Raw genomic sequence first — 23267 nt, forward strand, 5'->3', positions numbered from 1 at the left:
TAGTTTGGAGGGACAGTAACTTTAATGGCCCCACTGGGTTTTTAATGAGTGTTGTGCCCCAAACAAAATGAGCTAATTAGTGCTATCATGCATATATCAGACCCTGCGTACACCCATGTGTTCTCAGGCACACACACTTGGCTGCACCCATTTGTGACAACCTCAAATGATCCAGAGGTTTTTAGTTGTAAAGTCTGCTTGTTTTTATAAGTCGGTCCCTCCAGGAACGTTGTAATCATGACAATTAACACAGGCGCAACAGTCGCTTTGATTGTGCTTTGATGTACATTTGGAGTTAGCATCGACTTTAGCAAATCTGTCTTACATAAAATATCTAAAAAACAACAACAGGGAACCACCGAAGTTAGTTTCTGTCTCAGTTGATCCCCAGCTGCAGACAATTTCCTAAAGTTCTACGTAAAACCGGGGGTGAAAGAGACATTTAAGATTTTCTTCGCCCGTGTTTTATCGCTTTTATCGACTTTGGGCTGCGGACGTTTGGCGACGTCAACGTTTTAACGTAGAGCAGAGCAGATTTTTAGGAACGTTTCAGTGCTGAAGACGAGAAAACCACCACCAAGAAGCTTCTTTTTTCCACGAAACACCTCATTTTTTCTGTTCGAATCCAACCGCGATGCATTTTACCGGCTGTACGGTGCGACTGGAACCGAGCGGCATCACAATCCAAACACACACACACACACACTCACACACTCACACGAGGCCGCGTGTCCGGTTTGTAAGTGCTCTGATCCTGTCTGTGCTGGGAGAAAAAGCAGAAGAACTCTGCCATGAAGCAGCGTGAGGAAAAACGGGGCTTAAGCCAATATCCCAGCGTTTGGACCGGAGCTGTTGTTACCTGACTATAAGCCTCATGTTTGTCACGCCGCCGCCTCTGGTTGACCACATCGCCCCGGCAGCCCCACACTTTATTCCTCTCGCACTAAGCCTATTATAAAATCAATAAACAATTGAGTTTTTTTCTCCCAGTCCTTTTAAATCTTTTTCTCCTTTATACATCCTTTGGGATGAAGGGGAGGCATGAAGGCCGCGCGGACACTTCAAGAGCACCAGAAAAGGAGGAAAAAGCGGCCGTTTATTTGGATTTTAAACCACCGTCGCCTCCCTGAGAAACGGGAGCGGACGGAATTCTGCATCCGGAATCAGACGTTTGGTCCTGGTTGAGGAAGGAGATTTATTCTCTTCGGTTTGACTTTGATCTGGGTCGTCGCACCGCTGCGCATCACCTGTGATGGAGGGATTTTTAATTGTCAAATTCTCGAAATGCAATAACCTCAGCGTTGATAAAAATCACCCCTCCACACACACTCTCACACACACACACACTCGGCTGACAGCTGATTTTCAAATTAGGCATCAAAGTGAAAAAGTGTGAGCAGATTTTAATTCCTTTTGACGATCCGAACTCATATTTCAAACTCCGCGGTGGGCAGAGCCCGATCCCACCCCGCTCTCCCTCCACCAGTCACGGAGAAGGTGGGAATCGGGACGTCTGCTCCGGCGCCCCCCCCCCCCTCCTTCCCAACTTCCCACTTTGTTTACTTCAGGAGATTTCTTGGAGTGCAGATACGGTAATTACCAGTGATCAAAACCAGCTCAGGTTTCTCTGCCGATGCCTTTGATGTGGGCCTGACGTGGTGCGTCGCCACATCATCAGGAAAATGGAAAGCAAGCAATTTGCGGGAAGGACGCGAGCTTTAGTCGATCCTTTGTTGACAGGTTCCAGGATGTTTCCGATACGGCCGCGTTGGAGACGCCTGCGGATGGCGAAATTACAGCAGCGCGTCCCTCATTTTTATTTATTTCTCAAATCTGGCCTCGACAGGGTGCGTATTGTTCACCCTGCCGTACATCAGAAGTAGATTAGTTATGTGTTCTGGCAGCTGGGGGGGGGGAGGGGGGGGGGTTGTCATTTCATCTTTCTCCATTTCCACACACCAACTAGTCTCCTTTGTTCCGTGTTTTAATCTCTGCGAGCAAGCGTTTTAGGAAAGGGCGGCGTTGAACGCCGAGGTTCTGGACAGACCCGTTCTCCGGACTCAGCTGCGCCTCCAAACCGGCTCCTGGAGGCCCGAACGGGCATTTGACAGCGACAGATTTCGGCGAGCTGTCGGTTGCGTCATCTTGGAGTTCGGTCTCCTCGCGGGCCCCCGTCTTGGCTGACCCTCTCTTCAGCATGTCCACTATTGGCCGACCCCCCCCCGCCTGGGCCAGGCTCCGGCTGGATAACTCAAAAGTCGCTAGTAGCATCAAGACGGTCACAGAGCTGCGGACAGTTGTCCCGAACCGCTTGGACTTTCTCCGCCTGTCCTTGGGTCCCCAGAACGAGGGCTCGTGATCCAGGCGGGGGTACATCGATGCTGGTTGAGCATTTGGCCGGCTCGCCTCTATCCCCAGAGTCGGTCCTCCACGAAGAGCCTGTGTGGGCCGTCGTCGGTGGCGACGATGCTTCGGGCAGCATGGCGTGGCCATGTGTGTCACGTCCCCTTTGTCGTGGCGACAGACGGAGGGCTGCTCGATGGCGATCGTCCCGTCACATTTGGACGGTGCCGCGTTGCCTTAGAGGCTGACAGTGACTTGCCTTATTGACAGAGAGCTCTCTTATCCACCTGGTTCAAAGGGTCTGTGTGCTGGAGATTGGCAGGCGTTTCATTTTGCCACTTCCACTGCTGTCAGCCTGTTTAGCTTCTGTTTCTCTCTGCGCTCCTATGACACGTTCGATGTACAATCATTTTCATACTGTGGAATGACTGCATGCATGTGTGTGTGTGTGTGTGTCTGTCATACGTCTGTTTACCAGGAGAAGTGAAGCAACAGAACCGCTCCCTCCTTTTGCTACCCGTGTTTTACTTTTTCTTCCCCTTATTTCCACTGGGAGGAACACTGACCTCATTTGTGAGGACAATAACCCCCTTGACTTTGGGGATTAAGACATGAAACCTTTGTGGATTAATTAGGTTCAGAGCTGAATTCATTTTGTCACCAAGGAAGGCAAAGAGAGCAAGAGGAAAGGGGAGGATATGGGTTGTAGGCTCCATTATGAATTTGCTGTTTGCCCAGATAGATATATTAAAAACAAATGTGGGACTGATCACAAATCCCCGGGCAGAATAGAGCTGCGTTGGTTCAGTGGGCATTAGCATGGAAGGGGAAGTGTAACACTAACTGTTAAATCAGAGCAAGCATTATAGAGTCTTATACATCAGTGCTGACTTCAAACCGGGGTTTTGCAAGCATGGGGGGAATGTTAGCCCGCTGAGCTTAAGTCTTTGGCAAGGTTGCACATGCAAATATGGTTTGCCGGACTATCTTCACCCCACAATGGGCTGGAGACTGAATCTGTGCATTCACGCCTCTAGATCTACTCTTAAGCTTGTCACACATATTGTAGCGAGTAGCGGTCCCGACAATGCCGCAGGAATCACATTATCTCAGTTGTCTTGGTAACAAAGCAAAGTGTTTGTTTTCCAAGATGCAGTGCAATTGCAATTTAGACGCTTTACACCTATTGGGCTTCTTCTCCCCCCCCCCCCCCCCCCCCAGTCAAGAGCATATGTTGTTTGAATGTATCTTTAGCTCGGAAAAGCAGGCTGTTAGCTCGATGTTTTGTTTACAAAATAACAAAGGTGTTTTCTTCACCGAAGGCCCGACAGCAGACGTGTTAATGCCTGTTTCGTGTCAGCGTTCGCTCGCGCTAAATAAAAGCCAGTGTTGTCTTATTAGAGTAACACCTTCTGAACGCGACAGCCCCAGGTAAAGCTAGCGCTCCCTCCTGCACCCCGTGCTAAACGTGTGCTCGATGAGACACTCTCATCGGTTTAATTTACAACTTTACAACTCATGTCTGAACAATTCCTGGAGATATCTATATAGCTGTCTCGTTTAATGCGTTAGCGTTAGCTCGTGCATGTTTGTGCTGACGCGATGAGAACTTTTCCCTCAATATCCGACTTGATGAGACAAAAGCTTCCATGGTGGGATTGGAGAAATGTTCCAAAAGGTTCTTCAGCTGAGCCTTGCCAGCTACCAAAGAGCTTGGAGAAGTTGGGAATCGTCCTCCCGGGGACACAGGTTTATTCCGGACGACTAGCACTCGTCCCTAGTGGTCTTCTACACTCTTTCTATCCCCTGTCTTAAGACGTGGGGCTAAGTCGGAGCTAAGCATACAATCGCCTTCTTAGGGGGGTGGGATGGGGTGGGGGGGGGGGGTCGGCCAAATGCCACCTCTCCTGGCAGCGGCTGCAGGTGGTGTGTAATCGTGCAGGCACAGTACTCCCAGGACCAGAATCAGGTATTTTGCTATTAGACACAGAGCTAAGGAGTGGATTTTCAGGAATGGTAAAAAGGATATGGAAAGCTGTTTTGGACAATCCTCTGTCCTTTCTACGTCGTTTGTCCTTTTCCGTCCTGGTCTGATCTTTGAGCCCAACCCCCTCCCCCTTCCCTTTCTACCTTTCTTGCTGGTTCTTGACATAAAGGGATTTTGTTTCCTCTGGCATCCTCCCTTTTCCATCTTCTGGAGAGGAGGACAGAAAAAGGGATGAAGGATTGAAAGTTTGCGGAGGAAAGTTTTTGGAGGACATTTCTGGATTATGTTCACAAGGCACAAGCTGCTCACAGTGTGAACATGGCACGTTGTCAATGAGATCTATTTCCATGACGATTATTTTTATACTCCAACAATCGGGGAGCCGACAGCACATTACCACAGGAAAAAAAAAGGAAAAAAAATATCTTTCTTCCAATTTGATACACCCAACACAACAGCAAACGTTTAAGCTACGTACGAACAAAGCCACCAGAGAGGAGCTAACGAGGAGATCTCCTCTCCTCCTGGTGGAGGAAACCAACATCCTAGTGTACCCAAGTGTCCCGTTGAGTTGTCAAGCGCAAGTGCACGTCTTCTGATCGCGTGCGCTCCGCTGCTCAGCGTTGCGGTAAATGCCGCATCTTGATGGCTTCCTCAAATCCGGCGTGTTGAACAGGTGAGACGCTGCCGCGAGTGAAATTTCTGACACGGGAGTTAGCGCCGTGTCACGCGCTCCCATCTGCACGCCTTCAAAACTGCACGGCTTGTTTAGGAAGGATTCAAACCTCCCTCCCGGAGCGGCGTGTCCGGAGGAGAAAAAGGAGGGAAAAAAAAGGACATTTGTTGTCTATCAGTATGGCGACTGATTGGGAATTCGCTGCCATATTCGGTGTCACTGTTTGACTCGGTGCTTGGCAGCCGGAAACAGGGCGCAGATTGAGAGACGGTGTTGCGGGGAGAAGGGAATATCTCGTTTCCACGGCGTGCCACCATCCCTCACGAGCCTCTAAACAAGACGAAAACAACCCGTCACTTCCACGTCCCGCTTTAAGGCTGCGATTCGCCTCCGGTGCGGCTCCTCTACCTCCAGTCTCGTGTGCTCAGTGGGCTGTTGGAGGGCTTTCTGCGAGACAGAAGGGCTTGGCTGCAGAGTGGGGTGGGAGCCAACCATCTTGATGATTTTTTCAGGGTGCATCACCATCTCTCGCGGAGTGCCAAGCGTGCACCAAGGCCATGCCATTCAACGTAGAGAGCGAGCGGTTGGGCCACACCAGCTCCCACTTCCTCCCTGGTTCTTGGAGTCCCTGAAAGGAAGATGAAGGCGGCTGCCACGATAAAGACAAACACTGTGATTTCTCTGAGCAATAGAATTGCAATTCAATGAAGCAGTAATGAATGCGGCGAAATAGTTGTCTCGTGGAACATTTTGCGAACTCGATTAGAGGTGCTAAAGCATTTATTTGGGAAGTCTGTTATTGCAGGCATAAATTGTGATGTCAGCACAGTTTACCTAATTTTATTTATATATTCCCTGGGTCAACGTTGTTTCATAAATGAACGTGAGATTTTGGTCTTATTGCCATAATGAGAGGATTTAGGTTTTAACCAAATAGTTGCTGTCTGCGCTATATTAAGTAATCCATTCAGTTTAGTGTTTCCAGTCAAATATAATCGCTTATAGATTAAATGCATGCAAATGAAGCCGCGCGTTCAAACTCTCCATTATGACACGGAATCGTATTTTAAGGTGTCATAAACGGGAGCTGTGCTCTTCGAGGATTTGCGCTCTGTTTTTTTGGGCTTTTTTTCCCTTTCTTTTCACCTTCCCTCTCTCCGAGGTTTAAATTAACGCCACATAACACCGATCAATGAATCCCCGCTAATCGTGTTAGACATTTTGTTTTAAAATACCAGCACCCAGCTGGTGGCTCCCAGCACTCATCTGTTTGTCTGTCTTTCTCATCTCTCTTGCTCATTTTGTACCTCTGTCCACCCCCCCCCCACCCCCCACCCTTGGTGTGTTTGTTTTACTGAGTGGAGGGGGGGGGAAACCTGGACCTACTCCTTGCTATCACACATCTGACCATATTTCAAACCCAAATGAAGCCTCCAGTCTCCTTTTTTTTTTTTAAATCAAAAAAACCAGCCCCCCTATTTTGCTTTAAAGGTCAGACATTAGTTCTGGTAAAAAGTGATCTGTGGATTTATGACTTTAGCCCTGTTGTTGCGGCACCTTTGTAATGGAAGATTCAGCGGGGAAGCTTAACGTTGCATTGTTTTGCTTTGACAACGCAGCCACAAGAGCCCGTGCAGCTGTTCCCCGCGCTCACAATGGCAGATTAATTAACACAATCATGTGGCGCTGGCTCCAGCTCAACAGCCAGGTCTGCGCGGAGATAGATAGGTAAATCCTATACATGCGTTTCCAGACGACCACTGAACGCCCCGCGATGCCACGCCCTGACCAGATTGATTTGACTGACTGGTCAACTCCAGTCATTAAAAATTAAGAATAAGGGGATCTTTTACTAATTGGACTGATCCTGACATCGTCGACTTTGTGCATTTTTTAGACAGCTGGGATCATTAACGTGCACGTGTGTGTGTGTGTGTGTGAGTGTGTGTGTGTGTGTGTGTGCTCAGGGTGTTTCTCATGTATACGGGGGTTACTGGCATCCTCTTTCCATAAATGGCAAATGTGAGCAGCAGCACATATGTGTTTTCGTCAGCACGTACAATGCATGTGCACGTGCACGTGTGCTCCCTCCGCCCGTCGTCAGCCAGGCTGCAAGGCTGCTGCCATTCGACGGAGCCCTCTCATTAAAATTCCGCCGACTGACCTGTCTCACTTACTTACTTAGTTCCCTGACATTTTAAACTGTCTATTATGCTGCCCGGCTTTCAGGTACAATGTTGTGTAAATGGCAAGTCCAAAAATTATGTATCTTTTACATACTGTCATCCATCAGGGGTGGGAAGGAGGCGGCAGCTGATGGATCGGACCGAGCGTTGAAATTATTACTGGAATCTGTGATCTTTTCAAATTGATCGTATCACTTCCTGTCCCTGCTGTCAGTCTATCAGCACCTGTCTTCCTGCCTCAACCCTCCTTCCTCCTCGCCTCCTTCTCTTGTTTGGCTTCTTTTTATACCTCTCTCTTTATATATGCTTCATTACATTCAGTGACGCACATCTGCCCTCCGTGTCTGGCGTGAACTTGACCGCAGCTTGTCAATATTTTACCCTTGGTGCCCCCCCTGTGTAGATATAATGATCACTTAACACTCAAGAGTAAAGCAAGGAGGAAATTAGGGCGTCGGCAGCAGAGAGGACAACAACACTGAACCAATTATGTTCCTTTCAGCCCAAGCATTCTCACGTTAATGAAATCCCTTATCATAAGGGGAAGAGGAAGGGGGGGGGGGGGGCGACAGGTGCACAAAATGTACATCAGACATTTATCTTAAAATGAAGAGAACAGCCTGCAAGAATAATGTAGCGATAAAGTCCAGGCAACAAGTGTGTGTCTTTTTCCCCGAGTCATTCGTCCTGTGTTTTGCCAGAACAGAGGCGGCAAAAGAGGGAGGAGTGTGTGTGTGTGTGTGTGTGTGTGTGTGTGTGTGTGTGTGTGTGTTGGGGGGCACAGTGTATCGCACGTCGGCATCTTTTGAAAGGACAAATGGAAGACACGCCCCACGTAACATTTGCAGTATTTACCGTCCTGCAAACTGTCTGCCCTTTGCTTTCCTGGATGAGATCAGTGGCAGATGCAGCCGGAGAGATTCTGACGACGCATCAATAACGAGCCAGTAGGCGGGTTTATTCACGGTTATGGGGTGTTTGGTTGGAACTGGAACGTTCAAAATGCCTCCAAAAATATTCAGGCAACAGTTAAAGGAGCTAAACGCTGTCTAACATCCTCCTTTACCGAAGGGTATTTGGATTTAGGCATTTATTGTTGTTAGCACCTGTGCTAATAAGGACATCCTCTGTGGGAGCGGGTCCCTAACACACCTTTAGGAGGACCATGCTTGAATGGACACATGTCCTGGTCCTTATTATCCCCGTCTTGGATCATACTGACGCTAACATCTGCTCTGGGCTGCAGTGTTTGGGCTTCTTTCTGTCTCTCCTGTAAAAGAAGGCTATCTGATTGGAAACAGATCTGGGGCGCCGGGGGGCTCGCCCCAGCTCGTTGAATTTAATGACCCATTTCCTCTGCTGACTCGTGCCGCAAGCAGTTAAACGACACTTAAGGCGCCCAGAGGTTTCCTATCATGGGACCAGAGGGTGGGGGGAGTCCTGAGGACACTCGCTGTAGAGACAGTGTGAGTAATAGTGAGTGACACGGCCCCGCTACCAGGCAGCAAATCAAAGCCCGTTTCCCCAGCAGGACGTCAACGTGCACCCACCACACTGTCAAGTCAGAATCCCAGCGCATTCCAAGATTGTGGGCAGCGCCGCCACGGTTTCGACAGCACAAGTTAAACACCGCGTCACTCGTCCTGTGTGGGCAAGGCGCGCTCACCTCGAGCCATCTGAACCCCCTCAACGTGAAACCCTGCCTCAAAATGGACCTCTGACGGCAGGAAAGAGACAAGTTCTGCTAATTAGCCTAAAATGACTCACCGTATTTTAACGACCATAAGGCACACTGTATTAATAGGCGCAGTCTCAGTTATGTGTGCTATTTCTGTATGTAAAACATACATAAGGTGCACCATATTATTAGGCGCATGCTGAAACATACAGTAAAAAATGACAATGGAAGTAAAACAGGTGAGTTTCGACACATTTATTGAACAAAATATTCATTCTTCCGCCACAAAACCATCAAAGTTTTCATCTTCTGTATCTGAATTAAACAGCTGCACTATTTCAATGTCCAACATCCCGAATTCCTCTTTGTCATCATCTGAATCAGACCCACCGACCGGTTCCGCTTCAGCGTTATTTTGTGAAAGCTCTTCCAATACATGAAGACGGTATCATAGCCCATGCGTCTACAATCCACCCGCATATGGTGGCATAACTCGCCCGCCGCTGCCTCATAGTCTTTGTGAAGGAGTGTTTGCCTTCCGTCATCCAGCGCTCTGTCCGTTTCCGTGGCAGCCGAGAACCACGGTGAACGACGACTTCTCGTGCCTCGTTGTGCGTATCGCCACCGTGCTGGTCCCTTTTTCTCCACTTTGTGGGTCAAAGGGATGTCAAAAGTCAGAGGGATCTCATCCATGTTGGTGATGTGGCTGGGCGCGGTTATCTTGTCCTGGCAGTAGGTGCGGAAGATGGCCGCCCTCTCATGGTTAGGGTTAGGGTTAGGGAAGATGGCCACCCTCTCCTGGTTAGGGTTAGGGAAGATGGCCGCCCTCTCCTGGTTAGGGTTAGGGTTAGGGAAGATGGCCGCCCTCTCCTGGTTAGGGTTAGGGTTAGGGAAGATGGCCACCCTCTCCTGGTTAGGGTTAGGGATAGGGAAGATGGCCACCCTCTCCTGGTTAGGGTTAGGGTTAGGAAGATGGCCACCCTCTCCTGGTTAGGGTTAGGGATAGGGAAGATGGCCACCCTCTCCTGGTTAGGGTTAGGGTTAGGGAAGATGGCCGCCCTCTCCTGGTTAGGGTTAGGGTTAGGGAAGATGGCCGCCCTCTCCTGGTTAAGGTTAGGGTTAGGGAAGATGGCCACCCTCTCCTGGTTAGGGTTAGGGAAGATGGCCGCCCACTCCTGGTTAGGGTTAGGGTTAGGGAAGATGGCCGCCCTCTCCTGGTTAGGGTTAGGGTTAGGGAAGATGGCTGCCCTCTCCTGGTTAGGGTTAGGGAAGATGGCCGCCCTCTCCTGGTTAGGGTTAGGGAAGATGGCCGCCCTCTCCTGGTTAGGGTAAGGGAAGATGGCCGCCCTCTCCTGGTTAGGGTTAGGGAAGATGGCCACCCTCTCCTGGTTAGGGTTAGGGCTAGGGTTAGGGAAGATGGCCGCCCTATCCTGGTTAGGGTTAGGGAAGATGGCCGCCCTCTCCTGGTTAGGGTTAGGGAAGATGGCCGCCCTCTCCTGGTTAGGGTTAGGGAAGATGGCCACCCTCTCCTGGTTAGAGTTAGGGCTAGGGTTAGGGAAGATGGCCACCCTCTCCTGGTTAGGGTTAGGGCTAGGGTTAGGGAAGATGGCCACCCTCTCCTGGTTAGGGTTAGGGAAGATGGCCACCCTCTCCTGGTTAGGGTTAGGGAAGATGGCCGCCCTCTCCTGGTTAGGGTTAGGGAAGATGTCCACCCTCTCCTGGTTAGGGTTAGGGTTAGGAAAGATGGCCACCCTCTCCTGGTTAGGGTTAGTGAAGATGGCCACCCTCTCCTGGTTAGGGTTAGGGTTAGGGAACATGGCCGCCCTCTCCTGGTTAGGGTTAGGGTTAGGGAACATGGCCACCCTCTCCTGGTTAGGGTTAGGGTTAGGGAAGATGGCCGCCCTCTCCTGGTTAGGGATAGGGTTAGGGAACATGGCCGCCCTCTCCTGGTTAGGGTTAGGGAAGATGGCCGCCCACTCCTGGTTATGGTTAGGGTTAGGGAACATGGCCGCCCTCTCCTGGTTATCCGCGGGCAGCCGCTGCGCAACAGTTGTCCTCGCGCGTATGGAGAGATGTCGCCTCCTCATAAAGCGAAAACAAAAAAAAAGATTGCTCGATTGCCATTTTTCAGCCGCATATCCGATGGCCTGCAGTTTAAAGTAAGCCTCATTCATACGCGTCTCGCTTGACCGGCGCCATTTTAGGGGATCCTTACGTGTAGGTGTGCCGCTAATCGATGGGCGGAGCGTTTACCGTAGTGCACCCACCAAAGGCGCACAGTAGATTTTGGAACTCAGTCCACAAACAAGGCGCTCCATATTATAAGGCGCACCGTCGATTTTTGAGAAAATCTCAGCGTTTTAGGTGCGCCTTATAGTCGTGAAAATACGGTAATGTAGGAACCTGGCCAGCACCGAAGTGCACTGGGGGAAGACAATGACCCACAAGGTGACCCCGGCTCTTTATAGATAAAAAAAAAGGAAATATGGGATATTGTAGTGCACGTGTGGACCCCCCCCCGGACACACACACACACCCATATTGTGGATAAATACTGTTAAAACGAGCCCTTTGCTTTAACGCACTGGTGTTCTATTTCTAACACTAAGCCCACTTGACCTTCCTCACAAGTGCTGTGAAAACACTTGAGACCCAGCGAAGAGGCGGAACAACTAAAACAGCCATCAAACTTCCACCAGGAAAAACTTGAGCAGGCTCCGTCTTATCAAGTTCACCATCAATTATTAATATCCACAATCCTCCGCCTTGATGTGGCTGCTTGGTTATAGAAGGCAGGCAATTATTTGCCGCTCTCCTATTTGGGTTTTGGCCTCTTTGTCTTCATGTGTTGAGCTCCCCTATAAATATATAACAGATAGTTCTTCTGAGCACATCACAAGTTCCTATTAGGCCCTCTCATGCAGATATCCAGATTCAGATTAATTTGTAATTAGTCTTGAGTTGTTGAGCCTCTAAAAGATAAAGGATTCTAACTCCCATTCTATTCGCCCCAAACACTGATGATCACTTATAAAGAACAAACGTCCCCGTGCTTGATAAAAATAGCTTAAGCTTGGACTTATTTATTGGGCGACAAATGCCAGACACATATGTCTGAAAGGCTCGGGCGACGCTAAAGCAGGGAATAAATGAGTTGGCCCGTAGTGGAACTTGTCATTGTGTCTTTCTCTTTTTTAACAATTCATCAGAGCCCTGGCATTGGCAGCAGTCGACGTTAGCGTAAGAGCAAATTAAAAGAAAGGGAAATCAAAGAGCTCGCGTTCCCCGGCGGGAGTTGTTGGGCTTATTTTTAAATGTAATATATGCTTTAAAGTGAAGGGAAAATAAATCAATAAGCCATTAAATCAATGAACAGTGGTAGGATAGGGCGAGGCTCCCTTCATCGGAGCATTGGCCTTTTTCCCTAAAAATAAAGAAATAACCGTCCTTCTCTCTCTCACACACTCACACACACACACACTCACACACACCTGTGGGGTGTTTGCAGCAACAATATAAATCTTTGTACTTCATTTTCTGAGACACTGGACACAGAAGAGGGAATCTTGACACGTCCTTGGTTTCTGGATTTACTACTTGAAAAGGCTGTTGCAGAAGCAATAGTTTTACACACATTACCCACACACACACACACACACACACGCACTGTATGCGTGGCGTCAGGCAGATTTACCCACTTCAATAACCCCTCCTCAGTGGCCTTGTTAAAAGTAGTCGTCACCCCTTGTGGTAATATATGTCTTAAAGTGCACATTTATGTTGCTCAGCTATTGATCACTGCACATTCCCCGCCCGATAATTACTCCAGCTTAATATGCACTCTTAATGAGGCTTAATTGATTCATTTTCATTGATGGAGAATAACGCCACTAATGGCTTCAGTGTGCAGAGCATTGATGCCCCGGTACAGTATAGAAGCAGCCAGTGCCAGGTGGATGGAGGGCGGGATGGGGCGCTGCCACTGTAGATGGGTTTGATGATTGGCCTATTGTGCCTGCGGTTGATTTAGCATGCAGGCGCATGAATAGCAAATCAATGGCAGCATTACGCCGTGTTAAAGGGGAACGGCGACGGTTGTCATTTTAAGGCGCCGTTCCACGTATGCGGTGCCTACAGAGGACCGCTCGGACGCGGGCCTGTCAGCCGCTCGCCGTCCCACGTGCACACCGTCGCTCTTCTTCCTTAGCCCCCGGTTGCTTTCGTTGATCCCTTCCCTTCCTTGTTTACATTATTTTCTCCGTCATCACGATTCTTCTGCGCCTTCCCCATCATCCCCACCAGCGTCTTCTGATTCCAGTTGCAGCCATTTATCTTATATTTCTCATATCTGCCTTTACATTTGTCCTCGAAGAGTCCGTCATGATCGTCTCATTGCGTTTAGCTATCCATAGAAAGCAGCGTTAGCCCGCTAGACGGGACAGCGACCTAGTCATCCTTCACTAATGGTAACCACACCACTTCCTGCCAAAGCAGACTGAGAGGGGACATGATGAATATACACCCTGATTATTACAACATTGCACAAACACACACACACACACACCCACACGCACACATGCTTGCAAGTATGTGTGTATACAAACACACAAAGCCATTAGTAATTGCTCTCCGTGTCTTAAAGACACCCACCTCTGTCCCCATCTGCCTTTTGTGCTCTCATGCATACGTGCAGACATGGTCGGACCTCACACACACACCACACGACACACACCAACACACACTCACACACACACGTCCTACCTCAAGCATCATCCGCAGCCTCTCAACAGGGCTATGATCACCCTGCTAGAATGATAAAGTTAGTGAGACATCAGTGCTCCCTCAGACGTGTGTGTGTGTAATCGAGTGTTTGTTTGTGTGTGTGTGTGTGTGTTTCTTTTTCCAATGCTCTTTGAAGCCTGAAACAGAATTGAAGTGGGGGGAACAAAGGTGGGCCGGTGCCAGGGAGAAACTTATGGCACCATTCCTCTTCCTCTGGGCAGAGGCATAGCCTTTACTGAGGGAGAGAGCCACCTTCTGTCGGGCTGAAAGGGGAGAGGCGGAGAGAAAGGCCACGTAGAGAGGAATCAGGCTGGGATGACTGGTGAGAGAAATTAACATGAACCACTCTCAAACTGGCTCTGGCTGTTGGGCGTGACCCTGTGGGGAACCGTATCAAGCAGCTCGTGTTTTAGGCTGGATTGTGAAGACAGGCGTGTGTGCGTGTGTGTGTGTGTGTGTGTGTGTGTGTGTGTGTGCGTGTGTGTGTGTGTGTGTCTGCTGATGGTTTAAGAAAATGTGAAGGTCATTCTGCTTAAATACAGCAGGTAAATGTTACAGTTCAACAACCTGCCTTTCAAGAAATACAATTATTCTGACACAGAAAGCAGGATCTGTTCATTCCAAGGCAAGAAAAAAACGACAGTATTTTCCTCCCTCCCCCTCTCTCTCCCCATCTCTCCCCTCTCCCCATCTCTCCCCTCCTCCTCTCCCCTCCTCCTCTCTCTCCCTCCTCTCTCTCCCCTCTCTATCTCCCCATCTCTCCCCTATTGCTCTCTCCCCTCCTCCCCCATTTCTCCCTTCTTCCTCTCTCTCTCCCCTCTTTCTCCCCTCTCCCCCCTCATCTCTCCCTGCCCTCTCCCCCATCTCTCCCCTCTCCCCATCTCTCCCCTCTTTCCCCCTCTCTCTTCCTTCTCCCCCATCTCTCCCCTCTCCCCATCTCTCCCCTCTTCCCCCTCTCTCTCTTCCTTCTCCCCCATCTCTCCCCTCTCCCCATCTCTCCCCTCTTTCCCCCTCTCTCTTCCTTCTCCCCCATCTCTCCCCTCTCCCCATCTCTCCCCTCTTCCCCCTCTCTCTCTTCCTTCTCCCCCATCTATCCCCTCTCCCCATCTCTCCCCTCCTCCTTTCTCTCTCCCCTCTCTCTTCCTTCTTCCCCATCTCTCTCTCTCCCCTCTCCTTCTTCCTCTTTCTCTCTCCCCCTCCTCTCTCCCCATCTCTCCCCTATTACTCTCTCTCTCTCCCACTCTCCCCTCTCTCCTTCTTCCTCTCTCTCTCTCCCTCCCCTCTCCCCCCCTCTCCCCCTCCCCCTCTCCTCTCTCTCCCCCCCCTCTCTCTCCCCTCTCCCCCTCTCTCCCCTCTCTCTCTCCCACTCCTCTCTCCCCTCTTTCTCCCCTCTTCCCCCTCATCTCTCCCTGCCCTCTCCCCCATCTCTCCCCTCTCCCCCTCTCCCCCTTTCTCCCCTCTCTCTCTCTCCCCCTCCTCTCTCCCCCTCTCCCCCCTCTCTCTCTCCCCTATTCCTCTCTCTCTCTCCCCTCTCTCTCTCCTCTCTCTCTCTCCCTCTCCCCTCTCCCCCTCTCTCCCCCCTCTCTCTCTCCCCATCTCTCCTCTCTCCCCCCCTCTCTCTCCCCTATTCCTCTCTCTCTATCCCCTCTCCCCTCTCTCTCTCTCCCTCTCTCTCCCCCCTCTCTCTCTCTCCTCATCTCTCCTCTCTCCCCTCTCTCTCCCTATTCCTCTCTCTCTCCCTGCCCCCCCCCCCACTTTTAGTGCAGGCGTTCACTAATAAATATAAATGTTTGTGATTAGCATCTCTGCAGCACAGGTGCATGTTTGTTGCAGGGGAGGCTTGTTCATTAATTCTCAGCCATGAAAAGTGCAGCGCGCCATGAACGCAGAGTCCAAATCGTGCACACTGATAAATGAACGCACAGATTGTTAATGTACCATTGTAGGCTGGTGTCTCCACCAGCTTTGGATGGAATAAATAGTGGAGCCTGCTGCCAAAAGCAGGGCTACAAGTGCACACACACACACACACACACACACACACACACACACACACACGAGGACTGAGAGGTGTAGTAAGTCACTGTAGTCATATTCATTCATTGTATATCAATGTATTTATTTCTTTAATCTTTGCACATATAGCCGAGGATTGTATAGATTAGACAGACAACCCCCCCCCCCCCCCCCTTCCCTGGTGTGAGGCCTCTGGCTCTTTCTGTCTAATTAGCTTTGGTAAAGCTGGAATCTGCTTTGTACTGATGCATCAGGAACCTCCTGTCCTGCTCTACGGCTCGACTCAAATACGTGGAACGGGTCATGCGTTTAGCATGTATGTGATTTAACGCCGGGCGTTAAATTAGACAAAGTGACGAGGAGGATTCCGGGTCTTTCAACGGCGTGGGACAAACAGTGGGTCGCTCTGATGCTGACGCGACATGTTTGCACCCCCGGATTCAGCACTTCCTGTATATTCTAATTAGATAGGCTGCAGTTAAAGTGGACATATGTGTTTTTGGAGATACGGTGGCCACCGCCGCTATTCACGAGGAAAGAAGCGTTAACAAAGAGGAAATAAATAAAACGGTGCTGGAAATGGCTTGTTTTTGTGGGAGCTGTGAACATGTTTTAATAAGGGGCTGCGCAGCACCTGCCTTAAAAACGGCATTTCAACACCTCCCGGATGCCATTTTGCTTAATTGACTTGGAAATGGCCCAAATGTATTGCTGAACGCGATCTAATTAATATTAATAATAAATGCCATTATTAACATCAAAGAACATCTGGTGCCCCTGTTTACCCCACCACCTTATATGTAACGCCGGTTTCATCTCACAGGCCTAGCGTGGGTAAACAATCCGCGCTGCCTTTATTTCTATTTTTCTGGGTTTGGTCTCTGGTGTTGCTGCTGTTGCTTGACAGGGTCGCCGGTGCAACAATAACTCTGCGCAGCCCCCCCCCCACCCTCCTCTTTCCTGCTTGTTCTTCGTGGTCTAGACCTGGTTGTTGCAACTCCTTAGAGACCCGAGAGATCCCACGTGTACGTCTTTATAGAAAAGGGAAAAAAAAAAAAAAAAAGATACCACACATCTGCACGCTAAAAGAGCGCCGCGGCTCCGACGGCCGTAAATCACAGAATGCATAACTTTAATCTAAAATTTCATTAAGTAGTCCTTGTCAGGTAGTAAAAGGAGGGAGATAATGCGGCGGTGTTTAATGATAATTGGTGTTTAGTTAATAAATTCTGCGAGTTTAGATTACGTTTTAGCAGCGGCTGGAATGCTAGCATCAGCAGTGTAACTAAACCTCAAATTGATTAACTCGCATAAACCAGACTCTCACAAAGATGGCAGTGGTCCAAATAAAAAAGGGGGGTCTTTGGGAGACATGTGTGTGCGTGTGTGTGTGTGTGAGTGACAGAGACAGAGAGAGAGGGAGAGCGAGGCCGGATGGTGTTGTGTTGCTCTGGTGTAAGGAAATCAAGTCCCCCTGGGCGCATTTTTAAAAGCCTAATGCCTTTCAAATGATGTCACCACATTTTACTCTTTCCCTCCCACACTTGCTCTCGCCCAATCTCTCTTAATATCTCCCCCCTTTTCAGCCCCCCCCTTCCCATACAGAAAAAAAAACAAAAAAACACCCGCCTCTGCCTCCTCTTTCCCCAAAAAGCACACACACACACACACACACACGCGCTTACTTGGCTACGGGGAAAGGCCGGCAGTCACATGACGCCCGAGTCACATGACACATTACAATAATGGCCAACGGAGAGAAAAACATCCTCTGTTTTTATGACTTTATGACTGATGTGCTATCCCCTCCTTGTATTTCCTGAAAGCGATACGACGCTAATCAAACACACAGAACATTTAGACGGCAAAGTGTGATTGAAAGAGCCCCATTAAGGAACTGGCATCATATAGACGCACGATCGATCCCGCTGCTCTTGATGATTTCTCCTTGTTTTGTTTTTTCTTCTCCAAATCCTTTAAACTGGGTGTGGCTGTTGCGAGCGCTCAGAGAGTCCCGGCGGTCCCGCGGGCGCCCGCACGAGCACGCACGCACGTGCGCAGGCACCAAAAATCCTTATCAATTTATTTATTTGTCAGTCCGTTATGGAGGCCACCCTGGTGGCGTATCCCCACGGTGGTGATGCATGGCTTGATTCATTGCAAGATCCTGGTGATGTGTGTTTGTCAGTGAGTTTCTCCCTCACACACACACACACACACACACACACAGTTGTACTTTCACACTCTGTTTCTCAAAGGGGAGTGTGAGTACAGCAGGCAGCAGGCAGAGTGACTGATACTCAGCCTGCCTCCCAGATGGCCTGCTCAACTCTGCTCCAATCTGATCTCAGAGCCTTTGTTCTGGCATGTTCCATTACGCCGCTGTGACACCAGTAAAGGCAGAGGGGAAAGTAGCTGGTCTCAGATCAGATCTAGCTGAATTATACATGTCCCCCCCCCCCACCCACCCCCAATACTCTTGTACCAGTAACAGTTGTGAGGTGAGGGAGGACATTCAGAAACAATAAAGCTGTTTGATGGGAGACGATGTCATGACGCGCTGTTTTAATTAAAAGCTGCTCTACCTGCGATCCTGGATTCATTTTTTCTATGAGTTCTGTTCTTTCGCGGGCCAGAAAATTAGGATCCGTCTCGTGGCGCAACAGCGTTTGACATTCGAATGTGATCAATGGCTGAAAATGTCAAACGAGCGTCTGGTTTTTTTTCCAAAATAACAAGGGCGTTTAGTAAAAACTCCTCGTTATCGTTGTGTTTTTCATCACATATTTAATCGGCAGAACTTTACAACTCTCCCGGATTTCGCCAGATTTTTGTCACGACCGATGCAGAATCTCCTAAATTAGCGGCCGTTGTTGTTTCCTCTCTCTCTTCTCTCACAAAAACGTCCTTCAAACCTCAAATCTGGGGTCTTAAAGAATACATTACAAACCCTGTAAAGAATTTCCTTTAAAAATGCAAAAAGATGAAAAATAAAGGCTAGTTATAGTGTCAACAGTAGTCCCCCCCCCTCCCCCCAGCTGTAAACAGTGATGCCTAATATACAGGGTGACCTTCAAAATGTCATAAATGTGTTGTGCAATAAAATGTCAATATTTGTGGTTATATGCAGCAGGATGACTTTTACAGTAATTGGAACAGCCGCATTAAACGCTGCGGATCAGTCACCTGATTAAAGACAGACATGGCGGACACCCCGTCAGTGGCGGCCGTCGTTAGCGGGCCGCATGCTTAATAGCTCGCCACGTGTGACGGGGTGTATTCTGTTGTTTGCCTGTAGGCGTGTGTGCACGTGTGTTTGGGGTCGCCCACCTATTACTAGAGGGCTGCTATACTAGCGTCTCTTCCTCTCCCAACCCTGACACATAAGGTTGTGTGTGTGTGGGTGTGTGTGTGTGTGTGTGTGTGTGGTCCTGCTTCTAATCTGTGTTTTTGGGTTTTTAATTTTAACCCCATCTGGGCTGGGCAGGTGGGCCGCTGTCTGCTACATGATCCGGGGGAAGCTTTGCCAAAGAGGGGATCTGTACAGTAGACCGCACTAAATATGTTTCTGAGGAGGCGACGCTGGTGACAGTATGGTGCGCTCCTGAACCCAGCTCCCAGGGACCCGTGCGCACTCCCAGGCGTTTAGCTGCTATCTGCAGGGAACGCACGAGGACAGGGTGGCGCCGGCTTAGCGAGCCCATGCTAATGCCGCGCAAGAATCCGTACGTTTATGCTCCACGTCCAAGTTCTGTTTAAAACCAAACGCTCTTTTCTTTAAGAGCGGGTTTTAAATTGAAGGCAACATCCGAAACCTCTGTCACGTTGATGGAATGAGCCGCGTCCTCGGCCCGTTTGCCCGTCACAGGCGGAACACTGAGGTTGCCTTTAGCTACATTCGTGGTAAATAGCCGTCGGCCTGATAGCAGCCTCCGCTGAATGGAAGCGGACTTGCTGACTTTGGTCTTTCCATTCTCCAACCCTTATTTGACTGGAAGATTGGGGGGGGGGGGGCTGAATGGGTTGAGTTGGTGGGGTTCGGGGGCGGGAAGATTAGGCTACTGTTAAAAATGTGGCTCATTGTGTGTGGCGGGGTCGCCTGAGCCTGATTTTGATTCTCCTCCCTCTGTTCGGAGCTTTGCTCCCATTTGACCCACACATGCCGAATCACGTGTTGGATTAGAGAGGAAATAGCATTTTTGACGGTTCTGCACGACCTCTGAGCGCAGGAATATTCTATTTATTGGCTAAAAACTCGTAGCTTTTGATGCATCGAGTCGCCTTTTTAAACCGGAGCTTCTCCACCAGATTAAAGAGAGAACGCACAACAAACAAGAACAGCAGAGGGGGCTTCTTCGCTTGTGTTTCCATATAAATTTTCCCCCGATGGGAGAGTCTTCAAAGTCTGGGCTGGTGCTGAACTTCCCGCGCGGCGATGTCCATCAAATGGCACCGGAACTGGTGCAGATATTTTTAATTCAACAGCTACAAGGCGACAAAACGGATCAAGCAGCTGGTGTGTGCTTGCGTTACTTTTGAAGTGTGTGTTTCTCTCGGCTTAAGTGTGTTGCCGGGGTCTCTAAACGTTGTCAGCACATCACAGGCTCTTAACCACGGCAACAACAAGGCCGGCGCGTACGATCCAGCGGCGCCACCCTTCACCTCAGATTATGCTGCTGTCAACACATTCCCAGGTTGTCGTCAGTCATTTTCGACTCTCATTCAGGATGGGGGGGGGGGCGGGGGGTGATGGTGTTGATAACAGACCGCTCTTTCACTAGACTGTGCATCATCATTTTTGTGGCGTGCGGAGGGCGGGGTCAAACCCGTTATCACCCTATCATATCTCTGACAGGTAGCTGTCAAAATCAGGTCACAGGAAGAGACGCGAGCAGATCCGCGGCTGCTGACGCAGCCGAATCCGGCCCCGCTGTTTGTTCGCTCGCTCTTATTTAGCATTGTTAATTCTTTTTATTCTTCTTCTTTTTTTTTTTTTTGCACTGCAATCCAGCATATGCTAAATGGGAGTGATAATAATATGAAAGATGGGGGGGTGGGTGGAAGGGCAGGAGGAGAAAAGAGAGGCTTTGGTAGTTTTCAGGGTTTTTGAATGTGTGTGTGTGTGTGTGTGTGTGAGGGAAGGGGGGGGGGGGGGTATCTCAGGACTGTGGTGTTCCTAAAGAAAAGCTTATTAACTGTCAGCGTTCTGTCAGGGAGGGAAACAGCCCCTGAACCCCTTTGATGCATTTGACTTTGTGTGGCATTCACACATTTGAGTGGGGGGGGGGGCAATCAGAGACAATGTGTGTGTGTGTGTGTGTGTGTGTTGGGGAGGGGGGTTAAAAGTGAAGCCCGACATGGTTCCATTTGTCATTTCCTCCTCTCGCATGCTGCAGATCTCGGGGACGACGTGGCGAAGGTGTCGGGGGCCGCTCCGCCGTCTTTGCCCCAACATCGCGAGCGCAACCTGGGTTCCTCACCCAAGGACTGCCCCTACTGTGGCAAATCCTTCCGCACCTCTCATCACCTCAAGGTCCACCTGCGGATACACACAGGTCAGTACGCCCGCCGGTGTGGCTGCAGCCGGGGGCAGGTCAGCCTGGTAGCGACTCCCATTCGCCTCTTTCAGGTCCAAATCTGGGGTTTGTTCTGCCTTTTTGACCCGGTTCCGTTAAACGCGGGTCCACGCAGTATTTCTGGGCCTTTGGGGCAGGCAGCTCCCTCGCCGTAGATGCTGTAAAGATCGCGTGCACAAGTATGCATCTCCAAACAATGTGTCATTGTGTCTTAAGGCCGCTATAATGACTCTTCATACTCATCATTTCATTGAGCTCCAATTAACACAACAAGGGTCCCGAGTCCTCCCATGACATCACCCAGAGGGCAATTTCACACTTGCTAACCCTCAATAACGTCCGACGCTAAACAATGCGGGTCTGTCCACAGACCAGGGGTATGCGTGAGAGAGAGGTGTCTTGGCGTCTCACCCCCGTACCTCCCATCCAGCGGGGCTCCCGTGACGCCCCGCTTGTCCTCTTGTTGGGTTAAAGGTGTAGTAATGATGGGATGGGTGGACAGAGGCCAGAGCCAGAACCCCAGCAGCTCCACCAGGTCCTGAGTTATCGCTCCTTATCTCCCTCTCCAGCCTGTAGCGGCTGCTTCCTCATATATGTGTCTCCGTCCACCTTTGGACCATCGTCACCATATTCTAATAATGTGGATCTTTAAATCGTGACCATGAGTTAAATAGTGCGCGGGGGCTGAAAATGGCTTCCGATGCAGAATCAGTCAAGTGGCGAGCCGAGGTGAGTTATGCCTTTTTAACGCAGCGCAGTAAGGATACCCATGAGGGCCATATATCGTGGAACAGGAAGCAGAGACCTTAACCCGGGCCGGGCATTCAATCACGCCGGAAAACACACAGTTAAGCGAGCTCGTCCCGTCTCTTCTATAAAGTGTGTTTTAGATTTACCCATCGGAGTGTCAAAACTACAATAAAAGAAGCCCCTTAATCTTCGGCACTCTGCGCCCCCGCGCACAAGTGGGAAAGGTTAGCCAAGATGTTGTCTTAAGGAAAGGGATGTTTCTCTGGCTGCGGGCTTATCGCGGCGTTGGCGTCGGCGTATCGAACGCGTCCCCAACACGTGGCCTTTAAATCATCCCCATAACCTAATCACACCAGCTCCTCAGTGACATCTTGATTACACCCAGCAAAAGTTCACAAGATGACTTTTGCTGTGGCTAAAGATCCCGGCTGTGCGTTAGCGACAGCGCGCAGACATTCACCGCCGCTCCTCACCCTAATGCGACGCGAACGCCACAACGGCGTTTCTGCCGAGGCGGCATTGTGCAATGCGACACTGAGATTAATGAGCAGCTAACAGCGGCTTGAAAGGAATGAAGTGACTTTAAATTTCTCTAAAAGTTAAAGAGCTAATGTTACAGTATTAATTTCCTCTTGAACAGTGAGTGGGAAAATATCCATTAGCAAAATTAACCACAGCTTTCTAGGTAGCTAACATTGTGCGACTGTGGTGCTGCAGTGTGGGGCCACAGCTAATGAACACACTGCAGAGGGTGATATTTCATTATACAAATTAATGCTCACATTTTAATGGGAAAGTCACATAATGAATCTAGGCTTCAGTGACAGCAATTAGAGGCCCAGATTGTCCCCTTCTGGACAAGGCACTATTTAGCAGTAAGCAGCTGTGTGTAAAAAATAAAAAGGTCCTTGCTCTTGACAATCACCACACATAACTTCGGGCAGAGCTGCATAGCCAATAAAGGCGCCGGCTCACCTTTAAACGGAGACACAAAAGAGAAGGAGGGGAGATAAACCTGGCCGTGTCACTTAACCTTAACCTAACCTTGTAATCCAGATGAATCAAGAGGGACCTGTGATCATCCTCCCCATCTCTCACATCAGAATCCCCCCCGCTTAATGCATTTTTCTCCCCTTTTACACTGTTTCTTATCGCTACCGTAGCATCTCCGGCTGCACTTAACGGCTGCCGTGCGCCTGGCACCGACGCAGTGCACGCGTATTATTTCCGTCTCTGTCGCGGCGCTAATCCCAATAACATTAGCCGTAATTCG

General features: G+C 49.7%; 1 protein-coding gene across 12 annotated transcripts in view; it reads left to right on the plus strand.

The window, feature by feature from the left end:
* The window catches only part of znf536 (zinc finger protein 536), a 137000-nt gene that overhangs the window by 76357 nt on the left and 37376 nt on the right, over window positions 1–23267 (plus strand). For 11 of the 12 annotated variants that reach the window (XM_029845975.1, XM_029845976.1, XM_029845971.1 and 8 more), the window contains one exon: window positions 21065–21223. The exons of the other annotated variant lie outside the window; for it this stretch is intronic. In XM_029845975.1, coding sequence (XP_029701835.1) covers window positions 21065–21223 — 159 coding nt within the window. The remainder of the gene's footprint in view (window positions 1–21064; window positions 21224–23267) is intronic. 12 annotated transcript variants of the gene reach the window in all.

Source organism: Takifugu rubripes, chromosome 13 (genome assembly GCF_901000725.2).
Source record: "Takifugu rubripes chromosome 13, fTakRub1.2, whole genome shotgun sequence".
Classification (NCBI taxonomy): Eukaryota; Metazoa; Chordata; class Actinopteri; order Tetraodontiformes; family Tetraodontidae; genus Takifugu; species Takifugu rubripes.